At 41.3% G+C, this 18,492-nt stretch overlaps 1 protein-coding gene across 1 annotated transcript in view; it reads left to right on the top strand.

Annotated features, from left to right (window-relative positions):
* Nucleotides 1-18,492, top strand: part of LOC139629896 (uncharacterized) — a 24,730-nt gene extending 6,238 nt beyond the window's left edge. Inside the window, 15 exon segments of the mRNA XM_071492848.1 lie at nt 1-123; nt 871-916; nt 3,804-4,783; nt 6,205-6,413; nt 6,547-6,718; nt 6,923-6,973; nt 7,315-7,420; nt 9,449-10,005; nt 11,169-11,372; nt 11,452-11,613; nt 15,645-15,799; nt 16,502-16,771; nt 17,368-17,539; nt 17,804-17,845; nt 18,039-18,492. Coding sequence (XP_071348949.1) covers nt 1-123; nt 871-916; nt 3,804-4,783; nt 6,205-6,413; nt 6,547-6,718; nt 6,923-6,973; nt 7,315-7,420; nt 9,449-10,005; nt 11,169-11,372; nt 11,452-11,613; nt 15,645-15,799; nt 16,502-16,771; nt 17,368-17,539; nt 17,804-17,845; nt 18,039-18,140 — 3,351 coding nt within the window. The 3' untranslated portion in view covers nt 18,141-18,492.

Here is an 18,492-nt window from a genome sequence, read left to right as displayed (position 1 = left end):
CTGCTCTGGAAGAATCGCTGGCACAGAGTGACGTCACATTATACAGCAGGAACATTTCCTGGAGTCAGATGTGGGGGGGTTAAATCTTAGCTGAGATGCCATTGCTAAAGGGAAAGTGCTGCAGTAAGGTTGGGTTTCCTCCTGGTAAACATTATGATCTCCCAATCTCAGAATGTATCTCATCAATTTAGCTTTTATATTATGCTTTTATTTTAATGTGACAGAGGGAACATGGTCAAAAGATATCAGAACACAGACTAGTTGATGCTCACAGGGGGAGGCCAGGAATGAAAACAATGCGAAATAGAAAGGGAACAGTAAGTGAGGAAGACAGTGAATGGGATAAAGAGACAAACTGAACTCAGTGAGGGAGAGAGAGGGAGAGAGAGGTGGTGATGAGCTGTCAGTGAGAAGCACAGGAGCTTGCTGCCCTCTAGTGCCAAACACTCCAGCTCCGTCTGTGAGTACAGAACAATATGTCACAGCTGAGATGAAAATGAATTATTCATAAATGACGTGATGATAAAGCAGTATTTCACAGATCTTAGATATGAGATGTAATTGATCACGTAGAGCTGATATCAGAAACATGCTTGTGTAATCTCCTGGATGTTTTTGATAGTCTAAAGTGATATCCTTAATACTCTAAGTACCACTACACAATCCTGGGCTGGTGTATGTACACAAGAGTCCCTGAAGCAGTGTTAATGAGTGGCTTATGATGTTTTTTACCCATTTCTTATCGATAAAGTTCCAATAATTTGAAGTCAAAGGAGCCTAAATGGCCATGCAGCCACCTGTTCAGGGCTAAATGCAACGTTTCAGGTAAGCTCACCACTCTCTCTCTCTCTCTCTCTCTCTCCTCCACAGATTAACCTAGTAGTGCCAGTCAGCACCAGCACTGGGGCGGTTCAGGGTTAATGTTTAAGCTCTAACTCCCCCCCTCCGCACAGAACACACACACACTGGCCAATCGCCCTGCGTGTGTGGACCTGAGCGCCCGGCACCAGGAGTGAGTCACCTGAGAGACTGAAGAGGGTGAGCTGAGTGGGTCTGGTGGACACGGCCGCCATTTCACAGTAGGTATCAGTTCCTGTTCCCTTAAAAACACTCACTCAAAGTCCCACAAGGAACTAACATCCACCCCCAGAAGCAGGGGTCAAACAGGTAAGGAAAGCTGTTTGTTTTGAGTTGGGGTTTTTTGTTTTGTTTTGTTTGGTTTTTTTTACCGTCTTCAAAACAAATATGCTGTGTGTCATTAATGAGTTTCCACTTTGCTGTGACAGTGTCATGAGTGTTGCTGTGTATCACGAGCTTGTGCAGCAGCTTCCTGTGAGTCACGGCTCAGCTTAAACTCCTCTGTCATTAGTCGTGTCTGAGTACTGTAGTCATGTTGTGGTCCCTCTCTGAGTTGTTTTGCTGTGGCCTGACACATTTCTGCCGCTGCTCCTCACAGCGTATGAAAGGATCACTCCTGTGGTTTTGCATTGTTTTGGTCCATGTGCTGCAGATCACACACGCCAGGCTTTACATTGCAGTTTTACAAACAGTGCAGGTGGGTTTTAGAAATCGATACTTTTTTTTTTTTACCATTCCATAGGTTTCCCTCTATTTTATTCAATATGAAAATCTTTTAACAGACTCTTCAAACTTGCTTGAGTTGCACAGTCCGTCATAGTGAACTCCAAGTCTGGATTATTTTTTGTCTGTTACTTTATATTTGTATACGTATTGACAGTGGTGGACAGTAACGGAGTAAATTTACTTGAGTACTGTACTTAAGTACATATCCAGAGGATTTGTACTTTACTTGAGTATTAGATTTCTTTGGTACTTATTACTCTTACTTGAATACATTTCCAAGACAAATATTTTTACTTTTACTCAAGTAAATTTCTAGGAAGGCTGAAAAGTACTCGTTACTTTCAGGCCTGCTCTTTTTTTTCCTTTTTTTTTTTATTCTAAAATACTATTGGACACAAGCTGTGTTTGTCAAAGAATGAAACCTATCACAGTGCACGCTCTCCACTGGGATCTACGTAAAAGCAGATAATAATATCGGGACATGGGGAGACAAGACAGACATGGGGAGACAGACATTGGGAGACAGGCACAGAGACAGACAAGACAGACATGGGGAGACAGAGTTTGTTGTGCTCCTATATTGTACTGGCACATGTCCTTCCTGTAAAGTCAAGTGACTTCAACATTGAGTTATTGAAAGCAAAGATGTAGTTTTTTGTAAAGCAGTGGTTCTCAACCAGTGGTCTGGGGACAACATTGGTCTTTGAGAGGGTTCCAGTTCCCAACTTAGCTAAATGATGGAGAGTTAGTTGGACGGTGCAGGTTCATTTGGTTACAGTTTTAATGATTGTTAATAAACACTGCATCTGCAACATCTGCTGTCCTCTTATGATCCCATTCATTGTATTTGTTCTTATAGGTGTTTCTGCAGGCTTTATATAACATTGTGGTTCTAAAAGCAAGCACATCAGTGCAGGTGGTTTCAAAGAGTTAATTCTCAGAAACAAGAGAATTGTTGGTCCTTAAATTAATTTAGAAAAAATTATAGTAATTCATTGATGTGAAAAATAAGAAGTTTACTCTTACTCTTACTCTTACTTAAAGTAAATTTAAAAGAATGTACTTTTGGATACTTAAGTACCTTTAAAAGCAAGTACTTTTTTACTCTTACTCAAGTAACATTTAGACTGAGCTACTTTTACTTGTAACGGAGTAAATTTTGACTGGTAGTATTTGTACTCTTACTCAAGTACTGGGGTCGAGTACTCTGTCCATCTCTGCGTATTGACAATATTGTTATTTCAAATTTCAAAAGGCTTTCTCATAGTAACAACCACAAAGATAATAATATCCGCAGTTTCCCTCAGCTCTTTGCAGCATTTTAGTGTCTTATAGCAATCACAGTCAGTGTTTATCAGGTAGAAGAATCAGATCCATCACTGGAAACTAAAACAAAGATAAAAAGGGAGTGAATATTGGACTTGCATTGATAAGGTGGACACAAACACAACTTTAAATAAATGTATTTCCGTATCCGCCGGATTGTAAATAGGGGACTGTTTGTGAACTACTTTTGCCTTATCAACCTAAGGAGTGATAATATGTCAGTGGTGTTTGTGCCAGCTTGTTTCTGCTGCCCCCAAGGGGCCAAAAAAACTGTGTGCAAAAAAAAAAAGTGTGCAAACACACTGGCATGACCTTTTAAGTTAAGACTGTCAGAAAGGAGACTGTTTATATTATTTCATCTTATTTTTATCTTAGGGAAGAAAGTAAAATCAGGGTTACATATTCACGTGTCAGTTTCTTTTTATACAACTAAAAGGTTAATTGAGGGTAATATTAAGTTTAAAGTTCATAAATCTTACACAGTTATTTTGATTATAAGATAATCATGAGAGAAAGATTTGAGATTTGTTAAAAAGAATAACATGAAGCCTCTGATGTTCAGGTGTGTGAATTATAGATTTCAGAGCATATAATCATGATATATATGCCTGCATGCTTGCTATTGAAAATGAATAATTTATCTTTTTTCTCTGCACAGTTTCTCCCACTCCATGTCTCATAAGGATTCTGTGATTACCTCTTTCTCAATGAATTACTAAAATCGGCACGCAGCATGAAAAGCTGGAGCAGGAAATTCAAGAGACAAGAGCCTGACGGTGTGGATGGTGTGTCCTCCTCCAGCAAGAGGAACTCCATTAGTGATCCACCAGTGCCTGTGTGGGTTACTCACACACCCACACCAGATAATCTCACAGATGATGAAAACTCCACAGGCCGCACATCCAGCACTCCGCCGTATGCAGAAAAGGAGGATGACGACAAAAAAGGGAGCATGAAGGACAGACTGAAATCCCTCATCCCTCAATCTTGGGGGGGCATCATCCATAAATGGACAAGGGAAAGTGACAGCTTTAATGACTCTGAATCCAGCACCACTAGGATCCAGATCCTTCCCAATGGGACCAGGGTGAGCCCTCCTGTAAGTCCCCTGCTGGAGCGCAAGAGCTGGGGAGAATCACTGGGCAACTCCACACTGAGCTCCCATAAGCCTTTATTAAGGGAGAGCCCCACTGATGAGTTGTTTCATCAAGGCCCAGGAGAGGAATCTCTTCTCTCAAGCATCCACCCTGCAGAGTTTTATGCTGAGAAGCTGGAGGTCTATAATCAGAAGTACTCCTATTTGAAATCCTGGCCAGGCCTGCTCAGACTTCTTGCTGGGCTTGAGCTCCTGTTTGGGGGCATGGTCTTTGCCTGTGTCATTGCCTACATCCAGAAAGACAGTGAGTGGTCCAACACCTACGGACTCTATAATGGTATATATAACAATGGGCTTGGCGTGTCTGGATACAGCTACGGAGGCCCCATGACTCCCTTTGTTCTGGCCATCGCTGGTGTCTCCTGGATCATTACCTTCTGTCTCTTGGTGATGGGGATGACTATGTATTACCGCACCATCCTCCTCGACTCCTCCTGGTGGCCTCTGACGGAGGCCTTCATTAACGTGGCGCTGTTCCTGCTCCTTATGGCAGCAGGGATCGTATACGTGAATGACTTGAACCGTGGGGGGCTGTGCTATATGACAATAGGCGTTAACCCCATCATGGCCAATCTGTGTCGGGTGGATGGGGGCCAGATGGCGGGAACGGCTTTCATCTTCATTAACATGACGATGTATCTGGGAAGCTTCCTGGTATGTCTGAAGATGTGGAGGCATGAGGCCGCGCGGAGGGAGAGGGAGTACTTTGAGAGCAAGGTACAGTTCATGAACACTATGGAAATGTTAGATGACAGACAAGCTCATCACTTCCAAACTCAAAGTGGGAGGGAAATAAAGCTGGATACAGGAAGTGTTCCTTTTGAACACAGTATAGAAGAGGTGTGGTTCAATTCACTATATAAGGCTGATAGAAAAAGTGGAGAGTTCCCCTTTAAAGTGTTCACTGTGACCGGTTTTTCTCCCAGCTTCTGTAAATATTTGGCCCATGCTTTATTCCTTTTCTTGTGTGGCTCGTTTTACTCTCTTTGTTGCTAGCCTTTGGATAAGAGACAGGAGGCCGTCTAACTGAAGCTTGGCCATCTGCTCTGTTTTTATCATATTTTGGGGTTATTTCAAGCATTTGTGTCACATCCAACGCCTTATTTATTGTAGGCATCAGTAGAGGATACTATTATTGATTGCACATGTGCCAGCAACAGCCCTAAAACAACAGTGGCAGACCAGATCCAATGAAATTTAAAGTCAGTCAAGACAATGCAGTGAGCACGCTGGTTGTCAGTATTGATATGTCATCCTTCTCTGCTGGTTGGTGCCATAGATGCCAGGATTCATCCCAAAGCTGCAAACTGCTGTTTTTCATGACCTTATTGACCATGTAGTCCTCTCTGTATAAATGTGACAGATTGCTAAGTTAAAGGTGGAGTAGACGTCCTTGTTCTGCTACCATGTGTGATGCTGTCTCAATGTAGCTGTTATAATATCTTTAAAGATCTTTGTCAATGGGACCATGGCTAATACCACCAAACAGGCGTAGCATTAAAAGGGTGTGATAGTGTTGTCCAGATACTGAATTATGAGGAAGACAGTTGCACGTGTAAATGCTGGTAACCATGCTAACCCTGGCCTTTAACACTGATATCCATAGAACCACTAGCATAGCTTAGGACAAAGCTAACAAAAGTTAACAATATGGACCATATGGCGGTGGCCACTTGCATCTGATCCAATTTAATTGGCACATCATGTCAAACAATTAATCCAGTACACATCCGAATATTTTTAAGGATTAAGCTAAACAGGCATCTCTTTATTGCCAGCTGCTGGAAGAAAGCTGTGTCTACCGGTGTAACAAAAGAGGCACAAACACTAAGAATTATGTATGTTTTTGCATTTTTCTCTCTTGTTCATTTCATTCCATGTCAGCGTGTACCTCTGCATGTCCAGTACCTTATACTGAACTCAGGCGCATAAAACCAACATAGTATTGTAGTTATTTTAAGCCACAAGTGAACACAATAATTTCATCTCGCAGCCGAGGGAATGCAGCTTCAGAGGTTTCGCTTGTCAAAGCAAAAGAATGACGCAGTTTTTTTCTTCTGGTTATAATATCAAATTATGATATTATAAAATTATAATATAATATTTTCTGAATAAAACTCTTTCTGTTTGACCTTTAGCCTCAGGAGGAGTTTCAGCAGTCCATCCCACTCGCCCCCCGAAAAAAAAAACGCATATCATTCAAGGATGAAATGGACAAGTCTCAGAGTAAAGATTATATCAGTTCAGGTGCACTCGTCCCTGAGGTCCATAAGAACCCAGTCAGTCTGAAGAGAGACACAGCATCTGGATACATCCCCAAAGTACACATCGTGGCAGACTATATCAAGTGAGTCAACATTTCAACAAAAGATTTTTCTATCTACAATAGTCACACTGTTCATGTACTTGACTGTCTGACAGCTTGACACAGCTCAACTTGTCAGTTTGTCGTCACCATGTTGTGCCACTTCTGTCTGCAGGAAGTATCCAGAGATCAGCTGTGTGGAAGAACGGGAAAAGTACAAAGCTGTTTTCAATGACCAGTATCAGGAATACAAAGACCTTCACCGTGACATCAGCACCACCCTCAATAAGTTCAGAGAGCTGGACGCCATGATGGCACGACTCCTCAGAGATGGAAAAAGCCAGCAGGTGAGATGGGTTTAAGGAAATTTATTTAACTTTATAAACAATTTCTGTGACATGCGTCCAGGAATTAATTTGAGATCAAAAGGTCATAGTCTCCGAACTGTCCAGACAAATGCCTATATTTTTGTTTCTGCATGATGCAATTATGATGCAGACCGGTGTGTGTTTTAATAATTCTAATAATAATTCTGTTTGTTTTTCCCTCAGGAAAGGCAGAGGATTCAAAGCATTTTGAAGACGTATGAGCAGAAAAAGAGTGTAAGTGATGGAGTTGGTAAAAAAAAAAAAAAAAAAGGTGACAGCTCAGTCCCCTCTTCCTCTTTGCTCCATCTGAAACAACTGAAAAATGGAATGGTTAGCCCACAGATGTATTAGAGTTGCTACCGTTGTGTAAACACCCAGGCAATTTTTTTTCAATAAATCTGTCCACTGATGCAAATAATACTGTTTCCATCATGAAATGTGGGTGACTGGAAATTCTCATTTACTGAAGCAACATTACAGAATGAATCAGGCAAGACAACAGAGAGCAGAGAGAGAGAGAAAAGACAGATTTAGGTAACAGGGTTTGCAGCCACTAATCTGTCTGTGTTTTACAGGACCCTGCCTTCCTGGAGAAAAAGGAACGCTGCGACTATTTGAAAGCCAAATTAAGCCACATCAAAAACAGAATCCGCACTTTTGACCAGGAGACCGTGGCAAATGGTCAGACATGAAGACCGGACAGAAACACCTGAGCAGTCAGAAAAAATCAGCTGTTGCTATATGTACTTTGTCTCTCTTTGTCAATTCAATGTTCACTTTGAAATTTAAACTTTGACAGTGATTTCATTTTCTTTTTTTAAAAAAGCCTTTGTGAAATTTTGTACAATAAAGTTATTTTTATTTACATTCATTGTATACTGTTTATTTCTTTTTGGTCCTGTGTTGACAATTGGTTTAACTTATTAACTATTTTGTTACTATAATCTGTCCATGCTTCAGGACTATTATTTTCATCTGTGAATTATTTTCTCAGTTGAGGTCTATAAAACGTTCATCAGAAGATCCTGAAGCCTAAGGTGACATCCTCAAATTATTTGTTCTGTTTAAACACCCCAAAATATTCTGTAGACTTTTACACCAGACAAAGGCAAACAGATGCTCACAACGTTTTTTTTAATTATTTTTTTTAATGATTGATCATTAGATCGATTTTAAATAGTATTTTTTTTTGTTGATCAACCAATTAATGAATCAGCTAATTCAGCTTCAGTTGACTGCATTTGTCTGTAGGGGGTTGCTTATATACAATTATTATTATTAGAAATAGTAGTAGTGTAGTAGTAGTAGTGATGTTATTGTTATTGTTGTTGCTGTTAGATTTCATTTAAATATCCTATTATATATTATGGTTTATCTAAATGGTCACACACATGAAAAGGTTCTCGTGTGTGGCATGAGCTGGACTGTGCCTGCCCATCTGCTGTATATTTATTATGGCTCTTGAGTTTGAGCCTGGCTGTAGCCTGCAGCTCGTAAAGCGTCTATCAGAGAGCATGAGGAGCAGCAGGTGAGCAGCAGGTGAGCAGCAGGTGGACTGTGTCCCCGCTGAGACACTCAGCCACTCCACAGGGTCCACGGTGAGTCAGGCAGCTCCGTACGTTTCATTTACGGGCTTCTTTCAGCAGAAAGTGTCCATCATATAAAATGACGACGTTTACGACCGTCGGCGACGTATAAAGCGAACACTTTAAGAAGAGACAGGTGAATGAGGCGGCACAGCTGGACTGGACCTTTTCTGTAGTGTCTGGGTGAGTTGTGTAATATATGTATTCTTCTTATTGATTGATTTAAGTGTTTCATATCATATGTGATCACTTGTCTGACCTGTTGAGTGTTTGGAGACTCAGTAATGGAGTTTTAAAAACTGGTATCGACTTAAACGTTTCTGACCATTTTCCAAAAAAAAAAAAAAAAAAAGGTCAGGTGGTCAGGTCCTACACTTTGGGTGGGAGGAGAGCAACAGCAAAGTATTTCACCTCAGTTTGTTTTCATGTTTGACAGTATTAATGAAGCAGAGCGAGTGAGCATACATTAAAAAAAGAGAGTGAGAAGTTAAATAAACTATGTAGCTGAGCAAAAGGACAAACAGCTCTTCCACACCTGAGTGGGCTTCATTTGTATCGTCCCAGTGCTCTCCCTCAGTGGGCTGACACTCAGCTGCACACAGCAAACACAGTGCAGATGCAGCAAAGGGAGGTTGGGTGGGGTGGGGGGGGGGACTTCTCTGGTTCTCCCCTGCAGTAAACACCACGCATGGCTGCCTCAGCTCGCCTCTTATCTGCTGTCTGTCTGAATTATTGAAGCCCGCTGGGTTGGGTTCCTCTGGAGTGATGAAGTGTGGGTCAGCGATACTGGACAGAGGGTTCAGGGTTGGGCTGAGGTGAACGAAGAGGCAGAGAGGTGCACGCAGTGCTTAAAACTATAACTGATTAAAAATGAATAAAACTGCTGAAAGGACTAAGAGACAGGAATTTGGAGTAAAGTTATTTTGTTTTCTGCATTCACGTTGTCAGAGTCAGTTTACTCATCTAGACATCAGGATTGAGACATGTTAGAATGTGACTGTTTGGCAACTTCAAATCTGCTTGTAAATACCAACATTAAGTGATATGGTGATATTACAGCATTTAACAAGGACATTGCTTTTACTGTGAATCAATTTAATCTTATGTTCTCTTCATCTTCCAGGTGAAACTGCAGTAACATCCACCATGTATGATAGCCCCCCTGTGTACAGCCCGCCTTACAGCACCACCTCCCAAAGCTTCTATCCCCCGAGGAGCATCCACTCCCCTCAGAGCCAGTATGTCCCTTACACCTACAATGTCCCTCCAGATCCCTACTACGTGGAGGCGAAGCCTCAACACTTTTACCGCTGGTTTTCTCCTCCTGGTTTTGTCAAGACCTTCCAGGGAGCCACTACGCTCATGTGTTTCCTCATCTTTGCCTTAGTGGCTTCAACCTTGGTGTGGGACATGAACGGATTTGGCTACGGTGGTTACGGTGTTGGGGCCGCAGAGAGTGTGGCAGGGATAGGGTCAGGATATTATGGAGGCAGCTACGGCTATGGCAGCTCCTACATGACGCCACAGTCTGCCAAGTCGGCTATGATCTCCATGGCAGCCATTAACTTTGTGGTTTCACTGGGCTTCCTGGTGGGGAGTTTCTCACGTTCCCGGATGATTAGAGGATGCAGGTTTTACTTGATTGTGTTCATCTGTGATATCATCTTAGCTGTGCTTCAGGTGAGTCTGCAAGGCATGCAACACAGAAACATCAAGTCATGTAGTAATTATTTTGATAAAAAGTCTCCATTCAGACAGTCTTACACTGTGGTATCATCGGTAAAATAACCAGTTCTTCCGCTCACCAGTCCAACTGTCAACAGCACTCACAGGTTATGCATGTAGATGGAACTAGTGGTAGTGTAATACATAGTAATAAGAGATAAGGTGTTTCTAGTGTTTCTAGCTTCTAGAGTCTTATTACTTACTCAGAACACCTTGAGGCCATTTTGTAGCTGCATTACATTCTGGTCTGTTGAGCCCAGTATCTGCCCTTTATCATTAATTTTACTCTGCTACTTGTTTTGCTTTGTATGATTAAACTACATTGTGACTCTGACAGGTGACAGTCAAAAAGCTTTTCAGACTCAACTAAAGAGACATCAAAACTATGAGCTGACAGGGACTAAGATCAGCAGTTCTGGTGGCAAAGTAATTTCATTGTGTTAATACCAAATAACTTTTTGGAGTTTTAAACTTACTAGAACTACTTTTTTGGCCTCATGCAGGCAGCAGAATTGACACAATGAAGTTATTCATTCATGTGGAGTGGTGTTCCTGGTCCAACATTAACTCACCATTTAGCTTTCGGCCTCCACCAACTTTCAAAGGATCTGACTCAGTAGCTGCCTCATGCTCCACTATGACGCTAACTGTGGCTGTTTGTCTGGTGCTGGGCAGGTTGTGTACAGTTGAAAACAGCTGATAGCTGGGGCTGAAAGTCACGCTGTGACTGGCAGTGAACCAAAACTGTAAAAGTGTAGCTCTGCAGACTCAGATGATAATTCTGTGTGGGTTCATCACTCCAAGTTAACCCTTTCACACACACATAGTCATGTGATCCATCGTTGATTCAGGTTCAGCCAGAAAACTCAAAATGACTTGGCCAACAATCCCAACTTTCTGCCTGTCCTCAGTCACATCACGCCACTGTCTTGTCCTTAACTAATGTCACATTGTTTGACTCATCACTCTTCATCACAGAGGCGTGGTGATACTATACATGGGACCTTTAAAGTTCAGACATTACACTAGTATCTGTTACACTTATACTTATTATCGTGATGTTACGTGAAAATATTAAAATCAAATCAAGTGTGATTGGAGCCTTCTTCTCTTTTTAGGGCATCATCGACATTATCTATGTGATTGGGGTGAACCCAATGTCTCAGAGCTCACAGAGCATGTTGTACAACCCCTTGTTGATGATGTGCCAGAGCATCCAGGGCAGCCCCAGCCTCAGCGGCAGCGTGGGGGCCGGTTTTCCGGGGGGATTCCCCATGTACAATCAATACCTGCACCACTACTGCTACATGGACCCTGAGGAGGTTAGTTGGATTATTCTATTTTATTCTAATCTCGTGTGCTCTACTTGGTTCTGATCTATAATTTACTTTCTTTCCTCAGGCGGCAGCATTAGTGTTGGGTCTGATGGTGGTGTTGGCTCTGTCCCTGTCTGCTTACTACGCCTACAAGACCCGCAGCAAGATTTTCCGCCACGGCAAAGCTAACATCTACTGGGATGAGCCGCTGGCCAGGCCATCAGAGGGGCAAGATGTGCAGGACTGGGTTAGTAAAATCTCTGTCTCTTCATTAATTATTTCTTCAGGTGGTAATTTAACAGCGGGTGAAGAGGAATGGTTGTGTGTGAGTAAAGGCAGAGTCAGTTAGGATGAGTTAATGAGCATTTCACTTGAAAATCAGTTGACCCAAAGTTTACACTCCTGACACGTTGATGAAAGACTTGTGGCTTATGTTTATTTCTGTGTTATTTCCAGGCAGATTAGTTTCCAGCAGTGATGACATCTCAGGGCAGATATAAACACATCATTACCTGCTCGTGGTTGTTAGGTTTCACCAGCTCACATTTCCTGCCGTTGCTGACTCAAAGAACGTTGGTGTTTATCTTCGGCACACCCAGGTTTCACTCTAACTAATCATTAACCTGACAAGTGATAACAGTTGCACAAAGAGCAAGACTCTTTTAAACTGCTTCACCCCATGGTTAGAGCCAAGTTTCTAATTACAGGTTGTTTAAACAGATATTATCACACACACATTTCCCGTGAACAGTCATGATCACACATTTATAAAGGATGGTCATGTCCTCTGTAAATGACTCGTTATGCTCTTAACTAAAGAAGAATCATTGCTCAGAAATGAAATAACCACAGCTTGATAAAACCAGCATAGAAAATCATGTAAGAGATTCAAAGTAAGACAGCAACTAAAAATGTATTTAGTTGTCAGTTTCTCACAGTCGGGTATTTTGCTTACAAACTCACTGTTTTCTGAACACAGATCCATACAATAATGATAATAATAGTAATAATAATGATCAGTTTAAATAATAACCTATGTCAAACATGTCCAACTGATGCCTGCAGGTTATAAACACATTGTAACACACAAGATCATGATCATGATCGTGATCACGTTAGCACGCTGACGTTAGCATTTAGCCCAAAGCACCACTGTGCCTAAGTGCAGCCTCACAGAGATAGCTGTTAGCGTGGCTGTAGACTCTCAGTATTTGAATTTGTCTGGTATTCTTTGATTGGTTCTTTGATGAGCAGCAGGGTGGTGTAGTAGTTCTACCTAAATACATCCGGAGTATCCAGATTAGAGTCTGTATATTGTTGGGGGACCTTTGCTTTTTTATGACGGTCATGTTGTAATCCAGATATGTGGCCATGATGTGGCTTAGATAAGATACTGTACAGTAAATCACAGCTATGTATTTGTCATACTGATTTATACGTATTTGTGAGAGTACATTACATGAATGATCATTTAGGACTGAAACATCGTTTGGAAAATAGGAGAGTCACACAGCTATAGCAACAGATTAGTCTCACACATTGTGGGAGTGGGTCAGTGGAAGAAAATCCTGCCTAAAAACATCTTCACCACAGGACTCTTCACCAAAAACTGAGCACACTGGCCATTGTTCAGATGCTTCAAATTACTCGTGTTTATATTTTCCTGATGGGCAACCTGGATAATGACTTTTCTCTACAGAAAAATAACATCTTTGGTTGTATGATTAAACTACTGCATATATGTTAATGTTGAGAAGCTGTTATTCTGTCAATGGATATAGATCTATTCATTTCATTTCTGACCCCTCCACACAGATTATGGCCTTACTGTGGACATCAGCAGTGAGTAGTTTAGCCGTAGTCTTCGGCTGTTTTAATTGGATGCATTTTTTGGCAGCCTGAAGAGGTGGAACTGTCCAATTTTTCACGATAAAAAGCTAAATGTTGAGTGAAAATTGGACCCCCAGTTTGGATACCACTGTCCTAGAGCATCAGTGCTCCAGCATCTACCAGGTGGTCATTGTTCTGAGTCCTGTGAAAGCTGTGCTGTTTGCACTTCACAGTGGTAGCCTCGTGTGGTATTTAGCAGTGATTAATCTACTAGAGTAGCTAGTGTACTATGAATGCATCGTGTCCACCATGACTCATTATGGAAAGGGAAGAAACATATTCAGTCAGTTTATCTAGTGAGGCCTTGGCCTACATACTGTCTGTCACTGAAAAGCTTGTAGCGAGTCACTTCATCGAGATGCAGGCCCTGTTCTGGAGCACTCTTGTATCGCAGTGAAGATGCTTGCCTTGCAGGCGGGCATATATAATGTATGTGGCATGTATAATGTATAAAAAGGGTTGAGTTGCCTCTGTGTTGCTGTGTGAATCATGGTGGCGCTAAATGATTCAGTCTGGGAAGAGGCTGCTACACACGGCTGCAGATTAGACTCGTGGCAAATAATTAATTTCCCTGTGTTTTGTGCCACGTTTTCATTTAACACAAGTGGAAACTGTTGTAAATGAGAGAAGAATGTAGGATAATTAGATTAAAAGCAAACACTGCATAATTTTTGAAAATTTCTATGTTGCCTGAATTGAATAGGACGTCTCAGTTCATATTTATCAACAGGAGCAACTCCCCCAAAGTCAAAGAGGAGAACAGAACTAAGACTATACGACATGAAGTGATGGGTTGGCACATGTGTAGCTCCTCTAAAGAGAATACATATCTCAAGAGGGTGTATGCAAAAATGCAGAGAAATATTTAGTGGGATTTATTTTATGTTGCTTAAACTTAAAACTTAAAGAGAAGGCCGAAATGATGGGTCAAACTGATGATCAGAAGAAAAAATATTAATGGCACAAGTTTATAATGGGCTCATTTTTCCGTTTGCTGGTCACAGCTTCTTAAATGTGTGTATTTTTTTCCTTCTTATATTACTGTAAACTGAATACCGTTGGGTTTTCTGAACAATTTTTAGAAATCACTTTGGGATCCAATAATTTGAGATGTACATTTGTGATATTTTTGATCTCATATATACACAATCAATTGCTTAATTTAAAAACAATCTCTGGATTAATCCATAATAAAAACAATCATTAACTGCAGACTTAAAACTGTAAGAAATGAGACCATTGAATCCACTCCAGATTTCCTTGTCTCAGTTCTCTGAGTAATTTTAGGTTTGGCAGAAAGTGTCAGTGTCGTAAACACTGACTGGACTGAACAGCGCAGCAATTAATAACACTTGAGTTCCACAAAGCTGCAGCTTTCACAGCACCGATCAGATTCCCTGCCGTTTCTGGGAGTTTTTCCACACAGAGGATCATCCTCTGACTGCACATTCATGAGATCTGTTTCACAGGCTGTTTCTTCCAGACACTCGCATCAGCTCACTAGATCCTCATTCTGTGTGACTACACCCTGATCCAGAAATAGGTCGAAGACTAGAGGTCATTAATGATGCATTATACAGTATGACAGTAGATTACATGAGGTATAATGCAGTTAGTCTGTATCATTTGAGAGTGTTTCCTTTTGGTCATGTTTCTTTTTTGTAATGTAATTTTTTTTTCCACTGTCTGTGGCTTTAAAGGCTGTAACATTAGTGTCTTGTACCTAAGGTGTTAAAATTTGATCAGCACACTGCTGTTTACCTGATAGTTTATAAAGAGGGAACAGCAGAAATGTTTGTTCCACTGATTTCACTCCCGTCTCAGCCTTTCTCAGCGTGCTCATGACCATACATGACACACACTCTTGCACTGATAACATGCGCTTCATGTCAGACACAGTTCAGAAAACTGCTTCTGTGCGTTTCCTTTCAACTAATTGGCTCTGATGGTCGTTCATCCTGATCATCCTGGAAACCAGGAGGTTGATGGATGATAGAGGTGCTTTTCATTTTACTGCAGTGTGTCACACTGCGGCCAAGGCTACAGTGTGTGTGTGTGTGTGTGTGTGTGTGTGTTTGTGTCTGTCCTTGTGACAGCCTCTCTCATTAGTGATTTCAGCACATTGTGCCTTCTAGTTCGCTGCCTGTGTGAAAGATTCAGCCCAGAAAAGGTTCTTTCTTTCCAGCATAAATTCAGGATTTTCATGTGATGGTAAATGTGGCATTATGTTTGAGAATACTGAAAGACTTACAGATCACATCATTTGCATTTTTCTGTTATTGTTGATTTTCTGTCATGTGCATCTCTACACAAACAGAATCAACCACAAACCCCAACAATGAATGAAAACGAAAGGATTCTGATTCCAGTTTCTTGACATCGTTTCAGGTGAACCATGTTGGAGAGGTGCGCAGCACACAGCAGACTCCAACTGTAGTTTTATCAGAGAGAGCGGTGCCTGACCTCATGGCGGAGAACAGCGTGGTCTCCTACGGCAACGGAGCAGTCAGCATCTACAGCGAGGGAAACTATAAAAGCAACAGGTGAGTGTTGGTCGCTGCTGATGAACACCACTGTATAATCTGTGCTGACAACTCAGGACATGTGTGTCAGTCCTAAACCTTAAAACACACACAGCTTACTGACTCTGAGGACAACAGTAATAATGCCTGATGTTTGGCTGTTTGTTCTCCATACAACGAATAAATAAATATAAAAGTGAAACCCATACTGACATCATTAAACACATCATCAATCATTATGGTGAGCTATTTTTTGGTTTTGGTCTACATTGAAGCTCATGGGGAAACAAATATGTCATTGTGTGTCGTGTCATTCTGGACAAAGGGCATTCTCAGACAATAGGCTTGGAAACATAATTTTTCCAGCCCGTCCTTTGGTTGTCGCTCCACTACTTTGCTCTGGACTGAAAGACCTCAAGAGGTACTGCACAGACTGTCATGAAACATCGATCGTGCCCAGAGGATGAAGCCTTATGACTTCTGAAATTCCCTGACTTTTCCTAGAACAGGTTACCTCAACCTGCCAACAGTGTAGCAGTATTATTTCATCTATGTGGCCTGTGTAGACATACATCTGCAATTCATGAAAACAAAGAGGCCGCACCAGAGTCACTAAACTGTTTTTCCTGAGTTTGCAGCTCAAACTCATAATGAAGCCAATATATGTAGATGTGCAAGCATATATGTAAACATAGACTAACAAACATTGTGCATCTTCCACAGTTTCCCTGCTGACAACAGTTACCATTGCGGTGCTGAGCCTCTGTACCAGAACAGCAAGGTGACAGTTTACTGCAACAGCTCCTCAGAGGAGACTGACAGCATCCGGAAACCTCCTCCTTATCAGGAGGAGAGGGAGCGGAGGAAGGAGCCCCAGCCCCGGCCTGCTGCTCAGGAGATGGTGGAGATGGTGGAGTCCCAGTGTGAAACTGGTTACACCACTGGAGACACTGGCAATGAGCTGGACCGCCACCACACAGATTACCTTTACAGGTGGGCCACGGCTCTGCTGCCAGTTATGTAGAGAATAAAATTAAAACATGGGAGAGATATGTGGGCATATAATAGAAGTGAAGTCGGGTTTCCTTCAGCAGTATGATGCTACGATATTTTAGTTTACTTACAGTAATCCAACTGGAAGACTTAAATTTCACTGAAGATCTGCCATTTCTGTTTGCTCATTCAGAGGGTTTTCCTCTCTTTTAAATAATTTAATATCATTTTTATTGTATTTATCATTTTTATAGTTTTAGGCAGCAACATGCAAGAATCTGAATATGTTGATTATCAGCATAAACATTGACTGTCAGCGTCTTGAAGCAGGAAAAATCTGCGTCATTGTCAGTATTTAAAAATGACTATTGGTTGAACCCTAATCCAAGTATTTAACACCAATCTGACAGTAAGACTGCTTTCATTTTGGCTTCATTTTCTATTTAATCACAGCTTTTTTAGAGAGAATATGCCCAGCCCTGAAACAGACAGTGTTCAGACTATTTCAGAAGAAAATGCTGTAATATCACAACAATGTCAATCAAAGGTATTTTGATTTAATACTGGTAACTGATCACATTAATATCCCACCCCAGGGTGTACCCGGAGATAACTTCAGACGAGCAGCGCCAGCAGTACAAGAAGGAGTTTGACGCTGATCTGAGCTGCTATAAGAGCCTCTGTGCCAACATGGATGACATCAGCGACCAGATGCACAAGCTGAGCCGAGAACTGGACATGTTGGACGAGGGCTCCGTGAAGTACCAGGTAGAGCAGAGCGGAAAAATTCAGTCACAGCTGTGCTGTTTACTTTTACCCAAAAGCTTAGTTCACTCTCAATGAGACTGTCGGACTGAAACATTGAGTAGTGAAGATCAACTAAGCCAGATTTCATTATTCTATTGCATATCTATTGTTTTTTTCATTAGGATAAAGATGGTCAAGGTCATGTATTTTTGTGCTACATACTCGTATTGTTTTTTACATAACGTCAGCACAATGAAGTGATAGAGTTGGTATTTCCATTCTCAGGGAGTGGCAGAGGAGTACAACCGACTGAAAGACCTGAAAAGGGTGAGTGCACTCGGATCTGTGGTATCATGATGTAAAAGTAAAGGAATAGTTTGACATTTTGGGGAACAGGCTTATTTGCTTTCTTGCTAAGATTTAGCTGAGAAGATTAAAATAAATACGCTTATTTATCAAACTACGACTGATAAAGCTGATAGTTAAACATCTGCTTTCCTTAAATTTCTCTTTCCTCTAGACGCGAGACTATAAAGCGAAGAAGAGGCACAGCAAAGAACTTCGGCAAAAGCTTTTCCACATCAAACGTTTGGTAAAAATCTACGACCAAGGTCTTTGTTAGTGTGTCCCAGTAGGAAGGATTTATCCTCCATTTTCTTCCTTTGCTGTTTGAGTTGTAACCCTTCGGCCTAATACCAACATGGCCCTCGTACTGGCCTCACAATCACTGAAGCTCAGCTCTGGTTTTCACACTTTGCTTTGTGTGACAACTGGCACTGTTCACGTTTGAATTTGTTGCATCTTGTGTAAGATTTTCCTTTGTTACTTTCATTTCAGTGGCAGTTTTGATGTAATGTTTAATTAGAGAATATTGTATTTTTGGGGACTAATGACTGTCAGTTTTTATATGGAGATAACGTCATGGATGAAGACGAAGACAAGACAAAATATAAATAAAGTAACGTTTAAAACTC

This window comes from Trachinotus anak, unplaced genomic scaffold, assembly GCF_046630095.1.
Source record: "Trachinotus anak isolate AG129_WGS33_773 ecotype Australia unplaced genomic scaffold, CSIRO_AGI_Tana_v1 ptg000012l, whole genome shotgun sequence".
In the NCBI taxonomy this organism is placed as follows: Eukaryota; Metazoa; Chordata; class Actinopteri; order Carangiformes; family Carangidae; genus Trachinotus; species Trachinotus anak.
This window is presented reverse-complemented; position numbering and strand designations above follow the sequence as displayed.